The following is a 21,222-nucleotide window of genomic DNA, read 5'->3' as shown; positions in this document are numbered from 1 at the left end:
AACTAGAGCCCTTATATAGGTATGGCCCGGGAAGTACAAAGCAGTATTGCTTATGGGATTACCTCCTAGGATGCCACGTGGCAACTTATGGTATCCCCTAAAGAAAAGGGAAAAAAACACTTACAAGCCAATAAAGGCCTTTCCACTAACTTTAGCCTAGGTTTAGCCTAAGTAAAAAGTAACCCTCTGTTACAATCCTCCCTCTGTAGGATCGAATAAAAGAGAGAGTGCAGGTAGCAAAGAGTCGCACGAGTCTTAGCCGTCACGTCAACTAGGATAATGAAAACAGAGAGTACAAGGTACTTGTACCTAGACCTAGGACTAAGTGTCCTAGGTGTCACATAGGACTAAGTGTCCTATGTGGCCTAAAAGGCACTAACACTACAAGTGCCTATATTTATGCCTAAAGGCACATACCATGTCCTATAGGGCATCACTAGAACCACCAGGAATGGCCTACAAACCCCCCTCCATGGGATGGGCTGAAGTACTCTGGAAACGTCTCAGAATACCTGGTATTTTCTGGTCATGGTGGCACATGTTCATCCAAAAGGATATAGCCACCTATGAATGTACAAGGGATGTCAGATCATGTAACAAAGGGAACCAAGTAAAGCCTGTCGGAAGACTTCGAACTTGGGATGAGGAAGTGCCTTTGTAAACATATCTGCTATGTTGTCCTTTGTGGGAAGATAGGACAACTCTATGTCTCTTGCTGACAACCGCTTCCGAACATAATGATAGTGAACTTCAATATGCTTGATACGCGCATGAAACACTGGGTTACGCGCAATGGCCAAAGCACTCTGGCTGTCAGTGTAGACAATAGTGGAGGATGTCTGGCGAATACCAAGATCTGTAAGTAACTGTCGAAGCCAAACACACTCTACTGTAGCGGTGAAAGCTGCCCTATACTCAGCTAGATGTGCCAACCGTTGGTTGCTTCTTGCTGACCCAAGAGATACATGAATCGCCAAGCAAAAAACAATTGCCAGTATGTGACACTCTGGTGTTGGAACATCCTGCCCAGTCGGGGACGAGCATTTTCTGAGCGAAATCTTCCGAGCGTCCGAGCGAAGGAAAAAAAAAGCTTCCAACTATGCATAAATATGGCAAAAATCGATAAGAAGAAAACATAGTTTCACTTAGAAATATGCAAAGTATTATAGCAATGCCTATTTTATACAAAAATCTTTAGGTGAATCTTTAGGAATGGTGAGAGCATAATGGGATGGCATTTGAAGAAACCCACATGTACAGTAGACTTCTCTATGAAAATCCCCTTATAATCCTTCTTACAACTTTTACTTAATAGGGGGTGACATTGAAAACCCTCTCTCAACCTATCTTCATGAAAGGGTTTCTTCAAAGAAAACTCATTGAAGCAACCCATCCAGGTAGTTTCGCCAGCGAAACCCCTTTGAAGCAAGTCTCCCAAGGTAGTTTCGCTCGCGAAACTACCTTGGACAGCACTTTTAAAAATGACATAACTTTCATATCCAATGTCCAAATATAGTCATTCAACCACTCAAATTGATCGGAACACCCCATTTGAGCACATCTACGGAGTTATATTTTAAAAAATATTGCATATATAGTATTAAATATTACATGTATTTTATGAGAGTGATATATAAGCCCAAGTTAATACTTATTTATAGTAATTTAAACTTCTTTAGAAACATGTTCATAAATATCTTGTTATTTATGCTATAAAAACACTAAAAAGATATTGCCATATGATATAAATGTGTTAATAAGTAATTATATATGCTTAGTATTATTACATTGAGAGTGATTATGAGCGATGTTTCTTAAAGAAATCAACACTTTTTTAAGATAATAACAGGGGTACAAAGGGATGTCTTTAAATAAGAAAATTATGTTGTGTAAAAATGAATGAGTGACTAGTCTATATATTTTTATGATAAAGGGATCTAGTTCTAGTGAAAATAAAAGTGTAAAAACCATGTTTCCTAAAGAAATACATTTTTTTAAATCTCTTGAAAAGCACGCTCGGATAAACCTGCTCATAGGTTTTTGCTCGTAAAATTGACGCATCCCTACCCAGTCACTATCCGTGTAAGCATGCATGGTAAGTGAGCCCTGATCACCATAGAAGAGGACTGAATCCGAGTGCCTCTGAGATATCTGAAGACTCTCTTCACTGCCTGCCAATGTTGTGAACTGGGCATGTGCATGAATCTCCTGAGCTGAAAGAAAGAAAGAAAGAAAGTTTATTAAAGTCTTCGGAAGACCGATGGGTCTATGAGACTGTGAAAATCCTGATACAACGAGCTGTGGTAGTGGAGCTACTAAACGAGCGTCCATACCAATGCAAAATGCAAAATGCCAAAAATGCAAAATGGCAGTACTAAGTCCTAAGTACAACATAGTGACGTCAGTCGTCGACTATATATCAATCTCAGCATCATCATCAATATCATCATCATCCCCAGCAACAGCAAGATATCAAGATGGATGAGGCAGTGGAGGCATGAAGTCGGCAATAGAGTGTTGTCGGCCACTCAGAGGTGCGATCCTGGCACGTCTCTTGGTCGTAGCTCTACGTCTAACCAGGGCTACTGTGACCCCCGTCAGTCGGGCTCCAACTCTAAACAAGGAGGGGATGTCTCCAAGTGTGATCTGTGTGTCGATCCTCTGTCTGAGCTGTCGGGTCACGGGTTCCGAATCACGGTCATGTCGAGGCCTCGTCTCGTTGGGGTCCATGTGATCTAGCTGAAAGAACTCCGTGATAGAGCTCTGAGAGAAATCAACCGAGGAAGAAGTCTGCTCTTGTCTCCGTGCTCGGAGTATCCTCTCGCGGTGTCTAAGTGCCTCGTCTAAGTGCCTCATGAATGAAACCTGCCAAACACCGCTGGTCTGGGTAGGAGAGGAAATGGGCTAAAATCCCATAACTATCTCTGAAGAGGCAATGGAAACGTCCTCGGATCTCATAGTACACAAGACACCTGAAGATGAAATGCTCCTCTGTCTCAACCTCCTGTATGTCACATAGTGTGCATATGCGCCGCTCCCTGGGTAGTCGCTCTGCTCTGCCGCTCTCGATGCGAAGTCTGTGTGAAGAGACCCGGAACTGCCCAAGAGAGATCCTCATCGAGTGGGGTAGGTGAATCTATGTGTATCCTGGTGGGTCAATGAAACCCTCCGCTGTGATATGTAAGAAGTGATCTCTGTAGAAGCTAAGCTTCACTGGGAGTTCACTCGGTTCCAACCAGGTCCGAAAAGTGTATAGCTGTAGTAGATCCTCACGGATAACCTGGTTGACCTCGTGTGATAATAGGGGAGAGAACGGAGCATCCATGCTATACTGGAAGGGAGGTAGTCTATCCATGTGGAGCCCCAGTCGCTCAAACCATCTCTCTGTACGTGCATACCAGCACCTCTGATCTCCTCCTACTCCAAGTGCCATAGAAGAGGATAAAGCTATCCATGGTAGCCTGCTACGCCCCGAGGTATAATCCCCATATTCCCTAACTCGGTACAGATATGTGAACACCTGAAATGCAGCATCTAGCTGTAAAGGAGGTGACCCAAACTCAGCCTGCATGATCTGGTGAGGAACGGATGACTTACCACGAATCATCCGTGATAGCATGAGAACCTGTAGCCGCTCCACATGGGCCCACTCTGTATCCGACAAGTCTAGCCCCCAACAAGGACTGCCGTACATCCCCGCTGGGCGAGCCAAGGAGTCAAAAAGCAACCCCTTGGTGCGTGGATCCTGAAAGTGTGAGCAGAAGCACTGCCTTTCTAGCCTGGCCAATGAGGCATACCCTCTACTCAAGCGTATCTGCATCGCGGGTCTCATAGTGAAGCTCGGTCCGGAGAAGATAACCCCAAGATAAGTGTATGATGAAACTATCTCAACAGGTGACCCCGCAAATGTGAACTGCTCCTGACGCATGATGGCTCGAGATGTATTGAAGATCATGACCTTGGTTTTACCCAAGTTGACTTTCAAATCATGAGACTCACAAAAGGACTGTAGTGCGTCTAGGTGTCTCTGAAGCCCCTCTGCTGAGGAAGACAAGAGAGCCACGTCATTTGCATAGAGCAAAATCTGGATCAGCGTGCCTGCAAGAGAGCAACCTACACCCCCCTGTGTCTGCATCACTATCTCAAGCTCGTCAATGTAGAGGCCAAACAAGGTAGGTGACAAAGGACACCCTTGTTTGATCTCGATGGTACTCATGATCTCATCTGTCCACCCGGATCCTACCCGAACTATGCCAGAAACTCTCTTGTAAAGTGCCATGACAGCCCAAATGATCTCCTCGTCATAACCCAAGTCCTGTAGGCGCCGTAAGAGGCAGGCTCTCGGGACTGTGTCAAATGCCTTGCGAAAATCCACAAAGCAACAATAAACCCTCTGCTTCCGTGATCTCGCCTCCTCTATGATACATCTGAGCGTCAGAATGTGGTCCATGGTTCCATGATCACGCCGGAATCCGGCCTGTCCTGCTGCTCTGAGTCCTCGACACTCTGTAAGTCTGCTAACCTCGGAGTCAAGTACTGATGCATAAATCTTGGACATGACATGTCCAATCATAATGGTCCTGTAGTTCTCCGAGCTCATGGGATCCCCTACCTTGTGGATGGGTGAGATAGTGTTAATGGTCCAAGTGTGTGCAAATCCCAAACAAACCGCTTCATTAAAAAGCTTTGCTAAGATCGGGGCTATGAGGTTAATCCCATATGCAATGAACTCAGTACATAGTCCCTCATGATCCTTCACTCGGCCATTATGAAGTTTCATTACAGCATCCTTTACCCCTCCTCTAGTGAAGAGGGTGCAGGATGTGGGACGAGGCATGTGTGAGAGGCTAGGGACTGGCTGATTTGGGATGAGTTGACGGCGTAAGGCCTTACACTCATCATCGTACCAACTATTACAGGGTACGGTTGAAGTCGAAGTAGAGATAGAGATAGAGGGAGCTGAGGTTGGAGCTGAAAACGAAACTGACACTGTAGCGGGAGTTGAGGTTGAGGTTGAGGTAGAGATAGATGCTGAAGAAGCTGAGGCAGGTTCTAACTTTGCCTTGCTGTTTACCCCGAGTCCACTTCGGTTGTAACGTGTGTTCACATCCTCCAAATTCAGTTGTGTCGTTTGCTTTTTTTTGTTGTTGTTATTTTCGTCTTTCTTGGCTTTGTCCCCCATTCTCTTGGGGTGCGGGTGCAGATCGTAGTGTTAATGTTCAACCGGGAGCGGGAGCACCAGTTCCCCCCCCATAATGGGAGGCACGTCCAGTGCGAGGTGGTGGAGAGGTAGTGCGGAAGCCTGAAGTGGAGAGGCAGCCAAGAGGTGGAGAAGGAGGAGAGGCAGGTCTGGTGTGACATAAATAAATAAGGCATCCAACAGCCTGCTAATAAAGAGTGATATCACATGGTGGGCTCCCATCATGAGCTAAGAATTTGAAGCCAGGATCCACTGGAGTAGAGATTGGCTTGCAATTCTCAAACTGAAAACGATCAAAGAGCTGTCCAATATACTTGGACTCAGACATCATGATACCCCCCTCAACATGAGCAAACTGAATGCCCAAATAATAGTGGAGCTGTCCCATGTCTGACATTTCAAAAACCTGCTGCAAATCAACCTTGAAAGCTGCAATTTGCTCAGTATCTAGGCCCGTGATGAGCATATCATCCACATATAAAATCAGCACTAAAAAATCAGATCCACTCCCGCGGACATAAAGAGTGGGTTTTGTGGGGCTATTCTGAAAACCAAGGGATAGTAAGTGTGCATGAATTTTGGCATACCATGCCCTAGGTGCCTGCTTCAAACCATAAAGGGCTTTTCTAAGCCGGCATACCTTATTTTCAGAATTAACAACCTCAAAGCCAGGAGGTTGTGTGACTTATACTTCTTCCTGCAGATCCCCATGAAGAAAAGCATTCTTGATGTCAAGTTGGTGCACTTGCCAATGATGATGGGCTGCAATGGCAATGACACATCTAATGGTAGTAATCCTGGATGTGGGAGCAAATGTCTCCTCAAAGTCAATGCCTTGTTGTTGGGCATACCCTTTTGCAACAACACGGGCTTTGTATCGATCTATGCTGCCATCAGATTTCCTTTTTAATTTGTAGACCCACCGGGTTCCAATGGCATGCTTGCCGGAGAGAGATGTACTAATTCCCATGTGTCATTTTTGACAATGGAATGTAACTCAGCTCTCATTGCATCCATCCACTCTTTGCTTCCAAAAGCATCTTTATGGCACAAGGGCTCTTCATTGCATGCTGTAGCAAGGAGTGCAAACTCAAGAAAGTGACCATGCATCTGTCTATTCATTGATCTTGTCCGGGCAGCAAAAGGCTGATCTTGTTTGCTGTCCCTCAATGTATCAAGAAGCCATCTGGGAACTTGCCTTTGCTGTCTATTGACAGCTCTTTCTTCAATGACTGCATCATGAATAGTGGGATCATTTTGTGCCGGAAGAGAAACCTGCAAATCAGCATGAGGTAATGGCTGATTATTGCTTGGTGGAGGGCCTGCAGGAGGCTCGTGTTGCTGGTCAAAGTCCTCTTCTGAGGATGGCAGAGGTAACCAAGATTCAAAGGCATCAAACATGTCAACATCTAGCTTAGCTTTGCAGTCCACAAGAGGAGAAGCTGAATGTTCAGCAAAGATTACATCTCCACTTACAATAATCTTCCTAGTATTTGGTTGGTATAACCGATACCCTCCGCTCTCCTGGCTGTAACCAATAAATATGCATTTGATTGCCTTGTCATCAAGCTTATGTCTCAGCTGAGATGGTACATGAACATATGCAAGAGACCCAAAAACTCTCATCTATGAAAGTGAAGGCTTCCTGCCTTTCCATGCTTCATAAAGTGTAACAGTCTTCAATGCCCGTGTAGGTGATCTATTCAGTACATGGTTGGCACACATCACTGCATCAAGCCAAAATTTATTGGGCAAAGACTTGGCCTTAAGCATGCATTTGGCCATCTCCATTGTGGACCTGTTTTTCCTTTCAGAAACAGGATTCTGCTGAGGAGTGTAAAGAGTAGTACATGAGTGAATAATGCCCTGTGAAGGCATCAAACTCCTTTGACATATACTCTCCCCCCCTATCTGTGTTGAGGGTGACAAGCTTGCATCCTTATTCATTCTCAACCATATTCAGCCATCTCTGAAAGCATAAGAAAACTTCAGATTTGGCTTTTAAAGGATATACCCAGTAATATCTTGTGATCATCAATGAGAGTCATGAAATATTTGTACCCTCCAATGGTATTTGTCCTCATTGGGCCACAGACATCACTGTGCACTAGCTGCAATTTCCTTTCTGAGAGTTTTGGACAATTCTTTTGAAAAGGAAATCAATGCATCTTACCCAAAAGACAACCCTCACACACATGTTTGGAAACTGTGTGAGTTTGAGGTACATCATTTGCCATCTACTGTGAATGTAGCTTTGCAAGAGCTCTATAATTGAGATGGCCCATTCTCTCATGCTAAAGATGAGTTTCAGCAAGCTGTGAATCTGAAATAGCCAATGCTTCAATAGAAAGTGCAGCTGAGTGATGATCAAGGTGATAAAGCCCTTTTTGCAAAGTGCCAGTGAGAACTATGGCATTGTCATCACGAAGATCATAAACTAGGCATCTGTAGCCATCAAAAATAACTCTGAAACCTGAAGTGGCAATTGCTGAAATTGAAATCAAGTTCCAGGCACAAAAAGAACATTTGTCAGAGTGACAGGGTGGCTTGAAATGGATGTGAGTTGCACATCTCCAACTCCTTTTACAACATATCAAGCATTATTAGCACATGTGACAGTCCCCCCTCGAGGTGCTAAAGAATGAAACAACTGTTTGCAAGATGTGACATGCTTGGAAGCACCACTATCAAAGTACCAGGACTGAGCATCATTAGCAGTAAAGAATGCATCAGCTTTGGAGGGATCAAATGAGCAATGAACAGCCCATGCCCAATCATCCTGAAGAGCATGTGCATGAAGCATCTTCTGGCTCATGGGATTCAATAGCATGATAGGCATTAACTTTCAATCCTGCTTTCTTTTTCTCCAAAGCAATGCGCTTCCTGCATTCTGAAATGTCATGTCCAGGCTTGCGACAATAGTTGCATCTTTTCTTCTTTGACTTATCTACTATATTTTTAGATGCATGGGAGGAATTGCAGCTGCTATGCGCAGATTTTGGCTTGCCCATAGGCTTGGAAGCCTTGCCTCTTCCTGTCTGCTGTGAAGCAAATGCATGATCAGGAATAATGGCTTGTCTATTAGCTCGACTTTGCTCTTCCTGCAAAAGCAAAGTAACTAGCTGATCAAAAGAATAGTGGTCTGGATTACCCATGGCCACTAATTGAAGGGTTGTAGCAAACCCTTGATATGTATCTGGCAGTCCATTCAGTGTGGTACTGACAAGCTGTGAATTTGGCACCACCTCATCAATGTTGGCAAGTTGTTTCATGAGGTCCTTGACCTTTGTCAGGTATGCATCCATAGAGTCGCTTTCATTCATACTGACTTCCTCTAATTGCCTTCTCAAATATGCATCACGTGCTTTATTGCGAATCTAATAGAGAGAAGCCAATTTATCCCAAGCATCATTTGCTGTCCTGCAAGACCGGATGTGTGGAATAATGATTCTCTTGCATGATAAAGCAATACATGAATGTGCATTTGCATCTCTTGCATCCCATCTTGTCTGTTCTTGAGTTGGAAAAGCAGTAGCAGGAGTGCTAGAGGATGAGGCATCAAGAGTAGTACCCCCTGCAGAGGGACCAGCAGTAGAGGCAACCACTGTGGCATTGGTTGGCCTCAGGTCAACCCCAAAAACAATATTCCACAAATGCTTTGCAACAAGAATATGTTTCATGAGATAAGACCACATCGGATAGTTGGTGCCATCCAACTTATCATCTTCACGAAGAACGCCAAATAGATCTTGATTGTTCCCAGCCATAGCAAATGTGATACCCTGAAAGAGACCTGAAAACCCAAAAGCCTCAAGGCTATCACCAGTGTACGGTGAACGTACAATTGTACGGATCATGTACGGAGAGCAATACGGTACCCTGTACGGGCAAGTACGTAGTGCAGGTACACATCTGTACGGATGTATAGCGACGCAAATACGTGACTGTACGGCATAGTGTACGGAGTAGATGTACGACAGAAGTACGGATACATGTACATGAATCCAATGTACGACGCAAGTACAGAGACTCTACAAACCAGTTACTAGACCTTCTGTATGCCTGTATGGAAGATGTGCAGTGACACAGGTACAAAAATGTACGGCGGGTGTACGGATTGCAGGTATGCCAGATGTACGAACAGCTGGTACGAAAATGTACAGGGACAGGAAGGCGAGTCAACCAGAGCTCTGATACCACTGTAGGATCGAATGAAAGAGAAAGTGCAGGTAACAAAGAGTCGCACGAGTCTTAGCCATCACATTAACTAGGATAATGAAAATAGAGAGTACAAGGTACTTGTACCTAGACCTAGGACTAAGTGTCCTAGGTGTCACATAGGACTAAGTGTCCTATGTGACCTAAAAGGCCCTAACACTACAAGTGCCTATATTTATGCCTACAAGGCACATACCATGGCCTATAGGGCATCACTAGAACCACCAGGAGATGGCCTATACCCTCCTCAAATAGAAATTTCTCCTCAAATTTGAAAAGGCTGTAACCTGGACATACAATGCTCCTTGTAAACCTGAATAGCTCAATTCTAGTCATATCAGCTGAACAATGAAGTTTCTCAGTCAAATACCTCCCTGTAGGCATGCTGATCTGTAAATGGATCATATAATATTCCCAAGAAATCAAGCAACCGGGTGGAAGAGATAAGCTGTCCAATATAACAGATCTGATCATATAATCCAGTGAGAGACATGCTGATCTGAGAAAGGATAGTGAATGCTGGCTGCAACATGTCCATATATGCCATATAGCAAGAGAAAATCAGATCTGCTCATAAAGATGCAATTTTGGCCATAGAATTCAGCTAAGCAAATGAGGGTACTGCTCCACAATTGTAGATGGCTGCCAAGAAGACTCCTCATCAAGTAGACCTCTCCATTTGATAAGATATTCCATGTAGGACTTGTTCCTCAACACATGATCCCTAAATCCCAGGATCTTCTCAGGTATATACTCAATCTGGCCCTCTTCATCCATAGGAGGTAGCTCTTCCATAACTTGCTCCTTAGGCCCCAAATACTTCTTGAGAAGTGATACATGGAATACTTTGTGTATTCTAGAGGATGATGGAAGCTCCAACTCATAAGCCACTCCCCCAACTTTCCTCAAAACCTTGTAAGGTCCATAATACCTATGAGCAAGTTTAACATTGGTATTACCTTTCAAAGAAGCATGCCTGGACTTATGTAATCTGAGAAACACATAATCTCCTTCTTCAAAATGAAGATCTCTTCTATGCTCATCAGCATAATCCTTCATCCTTGCTTGGGCCCTTATCATATTATCTTTACATTGCTGTAATAGAGCAGTCATGTGCGCCAAATCATCCTTGGCTTGCTGGCTGGTCAGTGCTTGATCAATAATGGTTGATGGGACATGAGCTTTACAGCCAAACATGGCTTTAAAGGGGCTCATACCACTTGAAGTGTGCTTGGTGGTATTATAACAAAATTCAGCTAGATGCAACCATTGGTCCCACGATGCTTGGGTCTCAAATCAATAATGCCTTAGGTACACTTCCAACCAACGGTTAGCCCTCTCTGTTTGTCCATCAGTTTGAGGGTGATCTGTTGTACTTGGGGTAAGAAGTGTTCCCATAGAACTGAAAAGCTCTTGCCAAAAATGCCCCATGAACTTAGCATCACGATCACTCACAATTCCTGAGGAAGTCCATGCAATTTAAACACATTCTCCATGAATTGCTTAGCCACCTTGGATGCTGTAAATTGTATCTTAGTAGGAATGAAGTGGGCAGCTTTAGTAACTCTATCAACAACCACAAAGATGCTGTTCCAATCCTCCTCTAATAAAGTCCATGCTGATATGTGTCCATTTACCTTGAGGTATAGGCAGAGGTTGTAGTAGACCAGCTGGTCTCAGATTCAACTCTCATACATCTTGTTGAGGCCTATATGCCCAGCCATAGGAGATGAGTGATCTTCAAGATGAAGAACAGCAAATCTGATTTTACCTTGATCACCCTTTGGATATAGAAGGAAGTAGTCATCCATCTTGCTGAGCCATTCCTCCAATTCCTCAGGAGAGGTAGAATCACCTTTGAACTTAGGAAGTATAATTTTGTCTTTCATATCTTTGTCTTGATGAACAGATCCTTTTGGTTCAATAGATTTAACTGTTTGTATATATTGCTAGAATGTCATTGCTGCCCTAAGGTCTGCTGGTAGCAACTTATATTCATGGAATTTTCGACACAACTCTTCAGCTTCTGAACTATTATTATTAGTAGTCTTACCATGTGCTGAATCCTTATCCATATGAGCTGTAACTCCACTAAGCTTTCTGAGAGAAAACTTGAAATTTCCCACTTGATTAGGCGATCCTTATGCTAAGACTGAACCAAGGAGCCAATCAAGAGTAGAAATTCATAACATTACACCTGGATGGCAAGAAATTGCTAGACTTTTGGCAAATAACAATCTTGTGCTAGCTGTTGCAACTGATTTCCGAAATTCTCAGTAACAAAAAACCAGATCACTATCACACTTTGTCAGATGCATTCATGGAGCTAGGCGACCATATGCACTAAAGCTGACCCGAGATGGAGCTGTACATCTGAAATTCGCAGCAGTTCCTCCATGCCAGCCAATCGAAATAGCTCATAACACTGCTGAGATGAGCTGCTGCTCCTCCCCGTGAGCTACTGCCCCCCCCTCTCCCTCTCTCAGCCAGCCCCCCTCTCCCTCTCCCTCGCTGCCCCCCCTCTCCCCCCCTCGCTGCTCCTCCTCTCCCTCCCCTCTCGCCAGCCCCCTCTCCTCCTCCCTCACCCTCCCTCTCCCTTTCCTCCTCCCCGCCCTCCCTCTCCCCCCCCCGCTGCCCCCTACCTCTCCCTCCCTGCTGCCCATACCTCTCCCTCCCCGCCCTACCTCTCCCCCACCCGTCAGCCCCCCCGCCCCCCTTCTCCTCGCCCGTCCCCTCCCCCGTCATCCCTCTCCCCCCCCCCGCTGCCCCCCTCTCCGCTGCCCCCTTCTCCTCCGCCCTCCCTCTCCCCCGCCAGCCCCCCCGCCCCCTTCTCCTCCCCCGCCCCCCTCCCTCGCCCTCCCTCTCCCCCCCGCGCTGCTCTCCCCCTCCCCGCTGCCCCCTTCTCCTCCGCCGTCCCTCTCCCCCGCCAGCCCCCCCCGCCCCCTTCTCCTCCCCCCCCCCGCTGCTCTCCCCCCCCACCCCCCAAAAAAAAAAAAGAGTTTTTTTTTTTTTTAAGAAAAAAAAACCTCCTCCCTCCCCGCCCCCTTCCTTCCTAACTCAGCTCCCCACGCCTCCCCCTCAGCCTACCTCCGTCTCCCCCTTCAGTCTATCCTCTCCTTCCCTTCCCCTCTCTCCTACACTCTCTTTCTCCTTCTTCCTGCGCCCGCGTTCAGGGCGTCCTGGGCAGTAGTTTCACGGACGGAGCTTTTTCAATGTTGGAATCGGCCTTTTCACATCGATTGGCGAATGGATCCCCATTCAACCAATCTCCGTCCACCTCCACCGACCGCGAGAACCGTCATTTTTTCAGAAGACGAGTTGCAACAGCTCAAGAAAGATGTGGAATTAGAGGGCTCCACATCACTTTTCGCCCGCATCTTTGGGTCACACCCTTCGAGATCACAGGCTAGAGACTGGATGCTGGCGGCGTTACCAGGAGACCTCGCCCCACACCTTAGGGATTTTCGACTTTTGGGACGTGGATTCTTCCAAGTAGTTTTCGACTCCCACGAGTCCACAACCCTTGTTCTCAAAGCTAATCCCCTCGCTTTGGGTTCGAGGAGGATCTTTCTTTTACCCTACACCTTGGGCTTTGATCCAGTTGAGGAGGACGGGCAGGTCACATCACTGTTCATTAGATTTCCTGGTCTTTCTCAGGTCTACCATCGACTGCTTGCCACTATCGATCGGAGTGGTCACTAAGAGCCCCTCCCTTCCTGGCATGCCTTCTTCCTCGGCAGAGGTAGTCAGTGCAGACGGGGTGCCTCGTGTTAGGGTCATTGTCTCTGACCCTAACATCTCAGATGACCACATTATGCTTCAGTGTCCAGACGGCTCTCTCTTTCGACAGAGAGTCGAGATTTCAGGTAGACAGGACCAGTGCAGGATTTGCAGGACCCTTGGGCACTTTGCTAGAGACTACCCAAGGAAGAGAAAAAGACCCAAGAGGTCTTCTGGTGTGGCTCCTTCACGTACGACCACGACTACACCTCCCCAGCACCCTATACCACGCACTCAAGGACCACCAAGAGCATCAGGGCGCCCTGCTTCGCGCACCCTAGGACCACCAGGGGCAGCAGGGCGCCAATGCCCGCAGCACACCCAGTACCACGATGGAGAGCTATCACAGCGGCTCCCTTACCTCAGGAGGAGACTTTTGATCCTGTTCAGCGCCGGGAAGAAGAGCTCCTGGATAGTTAGTTGGCATATGACACGGCTGTTTTTTTGGATGCCTCCCCCAGGATACTCACTTCCTTCCGGAAAGCCTTGGATTTGTTTTGCACGGCTGCAGGTGCACACATTAATTGGCATAAATCCAGTGGTTTTGGGATTTGCGAGGATGACACCCCGGATTGGGGTAATGATATTGGCTTCACTTGGGTACAGAGGGGCGTCTCCGTCAGATATTTGGGCTGCCAGGTTGGGGTGGGCATCTCTCCTTCACAACAGTTTGCTCCAGCGTTGGAAAGCATTAGAAGAAAGCTCCTTTTGTGGAGCTCAGCCAAACTTGACTTGGCCTCCAGGGTGGTGGTGGTTAAATCACTCAGCTTAAGAGGCCTGTACAAAACTTTTTATGGAGTGGTCTAGATGGCACAACTGATGTTACAGCCAGGGTGGCTTGGGAGACCTTGATTCTTCCTACAAGAGAAGGGGGTTTGAATATCATCGACCCAGATCTACAGTGCAGAGCTTTACTCCGCAAGTTCGTTGTGAGAGGGCTTATGCCAGGGCAAGAGCCTTGGAAGGATTTTTTTATCAGATGCATACAGTCTCACACGCCCACTTCAGGAGAGGATTGGACACACAGTACTAGATGGGTTTTCACCACAGCCCACCTCAGGGTCTCCCTCTTCCCCTCTTATGGTTGCTATCCTGAAAGCATGGGCCAGCTTCAGGAGTACTCTTCGCAAGATTCCCCCATCCACCCGTGAAGAGATTGAAAGGCAGCCTATCATGTGGAATGACTAGATTTTGGATGAGCTTGGCAGACCACTTGGAGCTTCTCCTTACATGCAGTGGCCAAGATGGGAGAGGGGCCCTGCATCTACAGTGGGAGCATGGAAAGCCTTCAGGAAGCTTCCTGCAGACCAACAAGCCCAGATGGTTCTTAATCTCAGAGGGAGTGCAGGGAGAGTCCAACACATTGATGCAGCCTTGCCCTTGGATTGGGTGGACACAGATGACATGCCTATTACTTGCTCCACCTGGATGGGGGCATTTTTCAGATTGGGAGTTCCTTTACAGGTGATTGCTTTTCTTGACCCACATGAGGATGCCTTAGTATTTGATGTTTCTTCGCAGGGCAGGCTGTCCAGATCCACAGACGATATCTTGTTGGAGGTCCGTTTCAGCCAATCAGGATAGTGGGCTTCATGGAGTATGGCTCTCTTTCACAGTGATACTTGGATCCTGACCCGCTTCTCCTCGCCCTTGGCTCATGGAGGCTGTGGCTCTATGGAGGTGTCCCAATTAAGTTTTTGCAATGGGACCCTGGGGAATGGGAATGGATAGATGAAGGGCACCGAGAGAAGGGCATCCCCTTCTTTCGTTACACGGTCAGTAATGCCAGGAAATTCCAGCTCAGCTATAGGGGTTGGAGGCCCACCAGAGCTCATCATTGGGAGAACTTTCAGATTCCTGCTGACTTGCCGAAATTTTTTTGGCAGAGACACTGGAAATCCCACCGGAATAGAAAAATCACTCTCTTCTTTTGGCTTTCTATTTATGATGGGATAGCAGTAAACCATTGGAGGTCCAAGTTCGGAGCTGACCCTTCTTGCCCTCGCTGCCTTTTTGCTTTGGAGACAATACAGCACTGCCTTTGGGATTGCAGACACGCGCGAATCATATGGAAGGGGATTGCAAGACTTTTCAGCACTTTTTTTCGCCTACCTTTCTATATGACCTGGGGATCAGTGGCTTGGCTTACTCTTTCAGGGCCCCAGGTATTTTTTGAGAGACTTGATTCCTCTTGGGCTCTTCACATCCGACGACACCTTGTGGAGTCGTGCTCTCTAGAGGATGTTCCGGCCACTCTTTTCAGGCTGCTCACTCCTCGGTCGACTCTCCATGGTAGATCCTAGCTAGCATTGCAGCATGGCACATTTGGAGAGCCAGATGCACTGAGGCTTTGGAGGGTTCTCAGGTTCCAGGAGAGTTACTTTTCTCAGAGATTGGAGAGACTCTCCCTTCTTTGCTAAGACTTCTATAGGGTTGAGATGGCATTTTCAGCCTCAGCCTTGGTTTCTTTCTACCTCATTCCTCTGAGGTGTTTTTTATTACATGCTTAGCATGGTGTATTTCCGCACAGAGCTTGCTCTAGCGGGTTTCTTTCTTACTTAATAGAAGTCTCTTTTTTGGGGGAAAAAAAAAAGAAATAGCTCATAACTCCCCCAAACCGTCTCGAATCAACACCAGACTTAGGAAGCAGCCTTATGAGATTAGGGCGAACAGATCAAGCCAAGAATGTCCTAATTTGGTGCAGGGAAACAGCAGATCGTCGCTTTCTTCACTTTCTTGCGCCAGAGAGAAAAAACCTCAATGTTGACTCAATCCTCCATCCTTTTAGGAATCTCACACATAGAAATGATCAGGGAAGCAAGGGCTTTCCACTGATGCAAGAAGCCCCAATTTCTGAGCACTTTGAAAATCAGGGTTTCTCAGAGCCTACCATGTGGCAGCTCACAACAGAGAGCATTTCTGGCGCTGAATTTTTGCACAAAGGTAGGCCCTAGGCTCAAGAGCAGATGCTCCAAATTTCAAAGTAATTGGATAAAGAATTTCCCACAAATTCCCACGAAAAGTGCTCTGATACCAATGCAACAAGACTGCTCCTAACTAACAGTAAACACTACTAAGTTTAGTAGAATTTGCAGGAAAGTTAAGTAGTGTAGTACCTTATGTTTAGGAAAAGGGTAGGAGAGGAAGATCATGGGCTGGATCTTCAACAGAGACTTGTGAGGGGCTGCACAAGGACAGGAGGAAGTCAATCCTTTTTAGAATTCAGCTGAGTATTGAACTCTTGCTGTATATTCTATTTCAGTAATGAAGTACAAGTCATGAATATGCCAAGTACAACTAAAGCCCTTATATAGGTATGGCCCGGGCAGTACAAAGTTGCTTATGGGATTACCTCCTAGGATGCCATGTGGCAACTTATGGTATCCCCTAAAGAAAAGGGAAAAAAACACTTACAAGCCAATAAAGGCCTTTCCACTAACTTTACCCTAGGTTTAGCCTAAGTAAAAAGTAACCCTCTGTTACAGAAAATTTGAATTTGAAGCATATGTATGTGATTGTTAATTTCTAAGTAATAACTGTTTTGAAATTCTAAGTTTATTAAGTAATTTAACTGGAAATTGCGCTTCTGCATAAGCATGACTCTGACATCAGATCAAGATCAAGAAATGTACCTAGGTGTACATCATCGGGTGCTGAAGTCTTTTCTTTTTCTCTACCCCATCCTTTGTGAGGAATTTGAATCATATGTATATGTATATGTAATAGCTGTTTGAAATTCTAAGTTTATTAAGTAATTTAACTGGACATTGCACTTCCGCATAAGCACGACTCTAACAATGGCTGACATCAACTTAAATAGGATGAACTTCTCAAATGGATACTCCATGCTATTCATTTAGTTCAAGATTGCTAGCGATCATCAATCCAGAAAACTCCTTCAAAGCCCTTCTCTTTAAGGAAGAGCCATCCTATTAAAGCTTTATGGATCATAACCTTACACAAAGCATTCTCTCCATGTGCCTTATGATGGGTAATGAGAAGGGGTAGCAATGATGCAATCTATGCATTTACAAGATGGCTTATACCCAAACACCCTACAGCTTCCGCCATAGCGAATAGGCCTGCACAGGCCTCTTAATTCATCTAAATCTGTCTCTCTTAAACCAAAAAGCAGCTGCTGCCTATCCCACCAGGTAGCAGCTACTGCTGACCTTAATCCCACTTTATTGCCCCCTGAGTTCTGACACCAATACAGCAAACATCACAAAAATTTGGCATATTACCTGTTTCAGCACCAGCAGATCCAGTAGATGAAAGATCGCAATTTGAACGGTAAATAGAAGAGAGGTACTCCTCCTCATCTGATGGCAATTCAACAAACCTAGCAGAATTAAGCAATGTGTGGTCTAGATCAAGCACAAGATAAAGTTTTTTCTTTGAGAGAACTTTCTCAAGTTCATTGCTTCGCATGCGATCTGCCTCTGTTTGGGTGAGCTCCAAGCCCTGAAAGTAGCCAAAATACTATCACCTGACAAAAACTGTGAAGTTTCACTGACAGCAAGAAAGGTCACTATGGACAGACACTGACCTCCATGCAATTCAGGAGGATGGGTTTTAGGAGTACATCAACATGCAAATAGAAGTGCAATGGACATCTAACCTCGTGTATATATCGAAGTGCTATACCCCCTCCATCAAGTTCGTCTGGTGACTTGAGTGCACCGCAACGGATACACACCCCCCAGATAAAGCCAGGGTGAGGAGGACAAGTCTTGTTAACTGACACGGATTGCTTACTACCTATAGAATAGACAACAGTCAGATTGAATTGTTCACAACAATAATCAGCAGCAAGGGATGGCTTCACATGACAGCCAGCCGCCAACCCCATGTAAGCATAATCAATGAAACAATCTCTACCTTCCAATTCCTTCATTTGATTAATCTCCACAGTGCTGGCAGTTGTACTAGGGTGAGCCCTTGTTGTGTCATGTGACTCGTTGTCTGCCCATTTCCTTTTCCTGTAAATTAAAATCAAGGAGCCACTCAATGCCAAGACATGTTCCAGACTCTGAAATCATGCTATAAATAGCCAGTGCACAAAGCGGCAATCATATGGTACATATATAGAGATCTTGATTGAGGCACTGCTTGTATGTAAAGTTTACCAAGATGAGGCTATTGCCATTGGTGCAGATGGATAAGCCAACATCATCAGCAGGGTTGCCATTTACTTCAACTCTCATTGGTTCAAAATAAATTAGGAGCAATCCACAGACCCATATCCCCCAAATCACCATATGTCCATGCGGACGAAGATGAATACTCTTTCTGAAGTAACTTTTAGGGAGAGATTTAACCTTGTTTTTCATTTACATATGATATTTTATTCTTTAAAGAAAAAGACCCACTGAGTCTATACCTGGTAATTCTTTCGGATAAGCTATCCTGATCACTTTCTTCTGCCACTCTATCATCTTCCTTGTCCCCTTCATTTAAAGATTGTGAATTAGCATCTGAAGAGACAGATAATAGCTCTGCATCAAGAAAAGCAGCAAAGTCACCACTCTCTGAAGATGGAGTGGGTGATGATGGCAAGCTCATTGCCCTGCAAAAACGAATATACAAAACCCACCACATAATCCAATCAGTATCATATGGAGTGGCAGGTCCACACAGGGGATGAGAAAAACCCATAAAAAGAAATATTAACCATAAAATACTTTTAATTTTATCATTTAATAAACAATGCTGAACGCAGGCATAGGATTCATTGGCCCCCTAATACCATAGGATAACATCGAACAGAAGCCAAAGGGCACTAATTCAGCCCATAGACACAAACCTGCCAAACACAACCCGGTGCCAACTCCACCCCACTCAGGTGGGTGGGTGTACAAATGATCTAACGTTATGTGGTGGGTTGACAACTGCACTGTACATTACAGGGTGAGTTGAATATCGTCCTGGATTCATCAAATATATACAGACTTCTGTTTCTGATGCATAAGAAAATTCAAAATCTTGGAGCGAAGAGGACCTCTTCAAATACTGCCGATGACAATGAGCTAGTCAGCAAACTAGTGCTCAACCACTTAAATGAACAGCCGAGTCTTATAAAACAGAGCAAGATTTCCCTCCTCCTGACGCTCCTTCAGCCAGAGCAAGACATCCAGCAGCAGATTGAAGCAGCTTAGAGAGCCTTGGAGCAGGCTATGGGAAGAGCACTTCAGCTTGGTGGTAGCAGCTTCCATCAATCCAGCATGGTACTTGCGGCCACTTAGCATGGTAGTAATCCTCACCATTTAAGGGCCCAATATGGTGTAAAGACTAGTAAAGTAGATACTCTCTTTCTTTCTATGCCTCCATGCACTCTACTGCAGGTAAGTCTTTCCAAGCTCAGTCACATCCAAGCTTCTGATACTTGCACTGTGGAGTTGAGTTCTCACCTTAATATGTAGGTAATTCCATTTGCATGATGAGGAAAAAAAGAGCTTAAATGCTTACAGCTAAAATTAAATCAGTCCCTTCCATTACCTACGATTATCGGGACCTCACAAAAGCCTATCAAGCTATGGCAGCTTCTTGGATCTTTGTGGTGATCGATTTGGTCTTTGTTGTGAGATATCTCCATCCACTCTACTGCTCATTCACGTCCAAGCTTCTGTTACTTGCATCGTGGGAGTTGAATCGTTCTCTTTCTTTATCTAGACTTCACACATGCCATGCAAGCTATGGCAGCTTTTTGAAGGTTGAAGTTATTACTTTTGTCGTGGTGGTGAGGTACTCGGTCGAAAAAGTCCCACATCATGTGGCACTCTATGCACTCAGTCTCTCTACACCAGACTTTTCTTTCCCTGTCCTATTCATTTCCTATACTAAGGCTGACCAGCTATGTGTGTAAGACATATCCTAGGTGCTCTCATGGCTGAGTACTACTTGGAGATGGTATGAGAGTTGAGGATCCAGGGTGGAATCGGAGAACATGGGATGTAACCAGATGTCACACTCATTGGATGTGCACTTCCAATTCTCCCTACAACATAGGTTAATCCTTAGACCTTAGGTACTAGCGGTTCCTTTGACCCCTCTCCCTACACTTCATATAAATACCTTTGTAAGACTATAATATATCCAATCGTACAAATTCAGATTTTTGTTCTACTGAAGTCCGAATTTCTACATTGAAAATAAAAGAGAAAATGAAAGAGAAGAAAAATGAGCTAACAATTTTTTGACATACCTAGCAAGCAAATCAATGCTCGTGACTTAATCAGTGCTCAAGCATAAGTAGCTATACTGGGTTTCTAAAGACTCGCGGAGTCTCTTGGGCAAACCTTACACTTTATCTTGACATAACCCTTCCTCCATATTCACTCAATATAACTCTGATTTTAAAGCCATCCCTAAGGTGGAGGGCACAAACTCATCATCATCCATGAAAGTCGCCGAATCTGCCAGTGCCGAAAAAGAGTTCCTGATAAGCAAGTCTGGCCGAGGAGTGCGAAGAAGACCTGCACTCATGGAAGATGGAGGAGAAGGATCTGCCGGGCCTCTATCAGCAGAACTGGAGCTGGGTGCTGAGGAGGCCTGTGGCTGGGCTGAAGAGGAATCTGGAGTCCTCATCTCTGCCTGCACTTTCTCGGTCGTCCTGACTATGGCAAGAACAGTCTGCAGGAAAGAAGTATCTGTCGCCCCCCCGTGGTCAGAAACCAAGGTGATTGGGGCTGGTGTATCTAAAGGCCCCTCTTGATGTAGAATTGTAGTGTCTGGGGCTGCAACAACATCACCTCTGGAGTCTGAAAGGCATCTGTCTGAGCAGGAACAAGGGTCTCCTCCTGAGGTAAGGGAGCCGCTCTAATAGCTCTCCATCGTGGTATTGGCTGTGCTACGGGCATTGGGCGCCCTCCTGCCCCTGGTGATCCTGATGCGCGTAGCAGGGCGCCCTGCTGCTCCAGGTGGTCCTGGAGTGCGTGGTACAGGGCGCTGGGGAGGTGCAGTCGGGGTAGTACATGAAGGAGCCGCACCAAAAAACCTCTTGGGTCTTTTTTTCTTCCTTGGGC

General features: G+C 45.6%; 1 protein-coding gene across 3 annotated transcripts in view; it reads right to left on the bottom strand.

The window, feature by feature from the left end:
• CPL4 (C-terminal domain phosphatase-like 4) overlaps positions 1–21,222 on the bottom strand; it is a 120,102-nt gene that overhangs the window by 93,741 nt on the left and 5,139 nt on the right. For all 3 annotated transcript variants that reach the window (XR_015542614.1, XM_087389657.1, XM_087389658.1), the window contains exons 4-7: positions 18,582–18,767; positions 18,080–18,180; positions 17,820–17,959; positions 17,443–17,662 (exon numbers count right to left, since the gene is read on the bottom strand). Coding sequence is in view for 2 of the 3 variants with exons in the window: in XM_087389657.1 (XP_087245783.1) it covers positions 17,443–17,662; positions 17,820–17,959; positions 18,080–18,180; positions 18,582–18,767 (647 nt within the window). In the remaining variant the exon portion in view is untranslated. The remainder of the gene's footprint in view (positions 1–17,442; positions 17,663–17,819; positions 17,960–18,079; positions 18,181–18,581; positions 18,768–21,222) is intronic.

This window comes from Dipteris shenzhenensis, chromosome 18, assembly GCF_047967505.1.
Source record: "Dipteris shenzhenensis isolate YYH24624 ecotype China chromosome 18, Dip_SZ_1.0, whole genome shotgun sequence".
Lineage (NCBI taxonomy): Eukaryota > Viridiplantae > Streptophyta > Polypodiopsida > Gleicheniales > Dipteridaceae > Dipteris > Dipteris shenzhenensis.
Note: the sequence above shows the minus strand (reverse complement) of the source record. Positions and strands in the feature narration are given on the sequence as shown.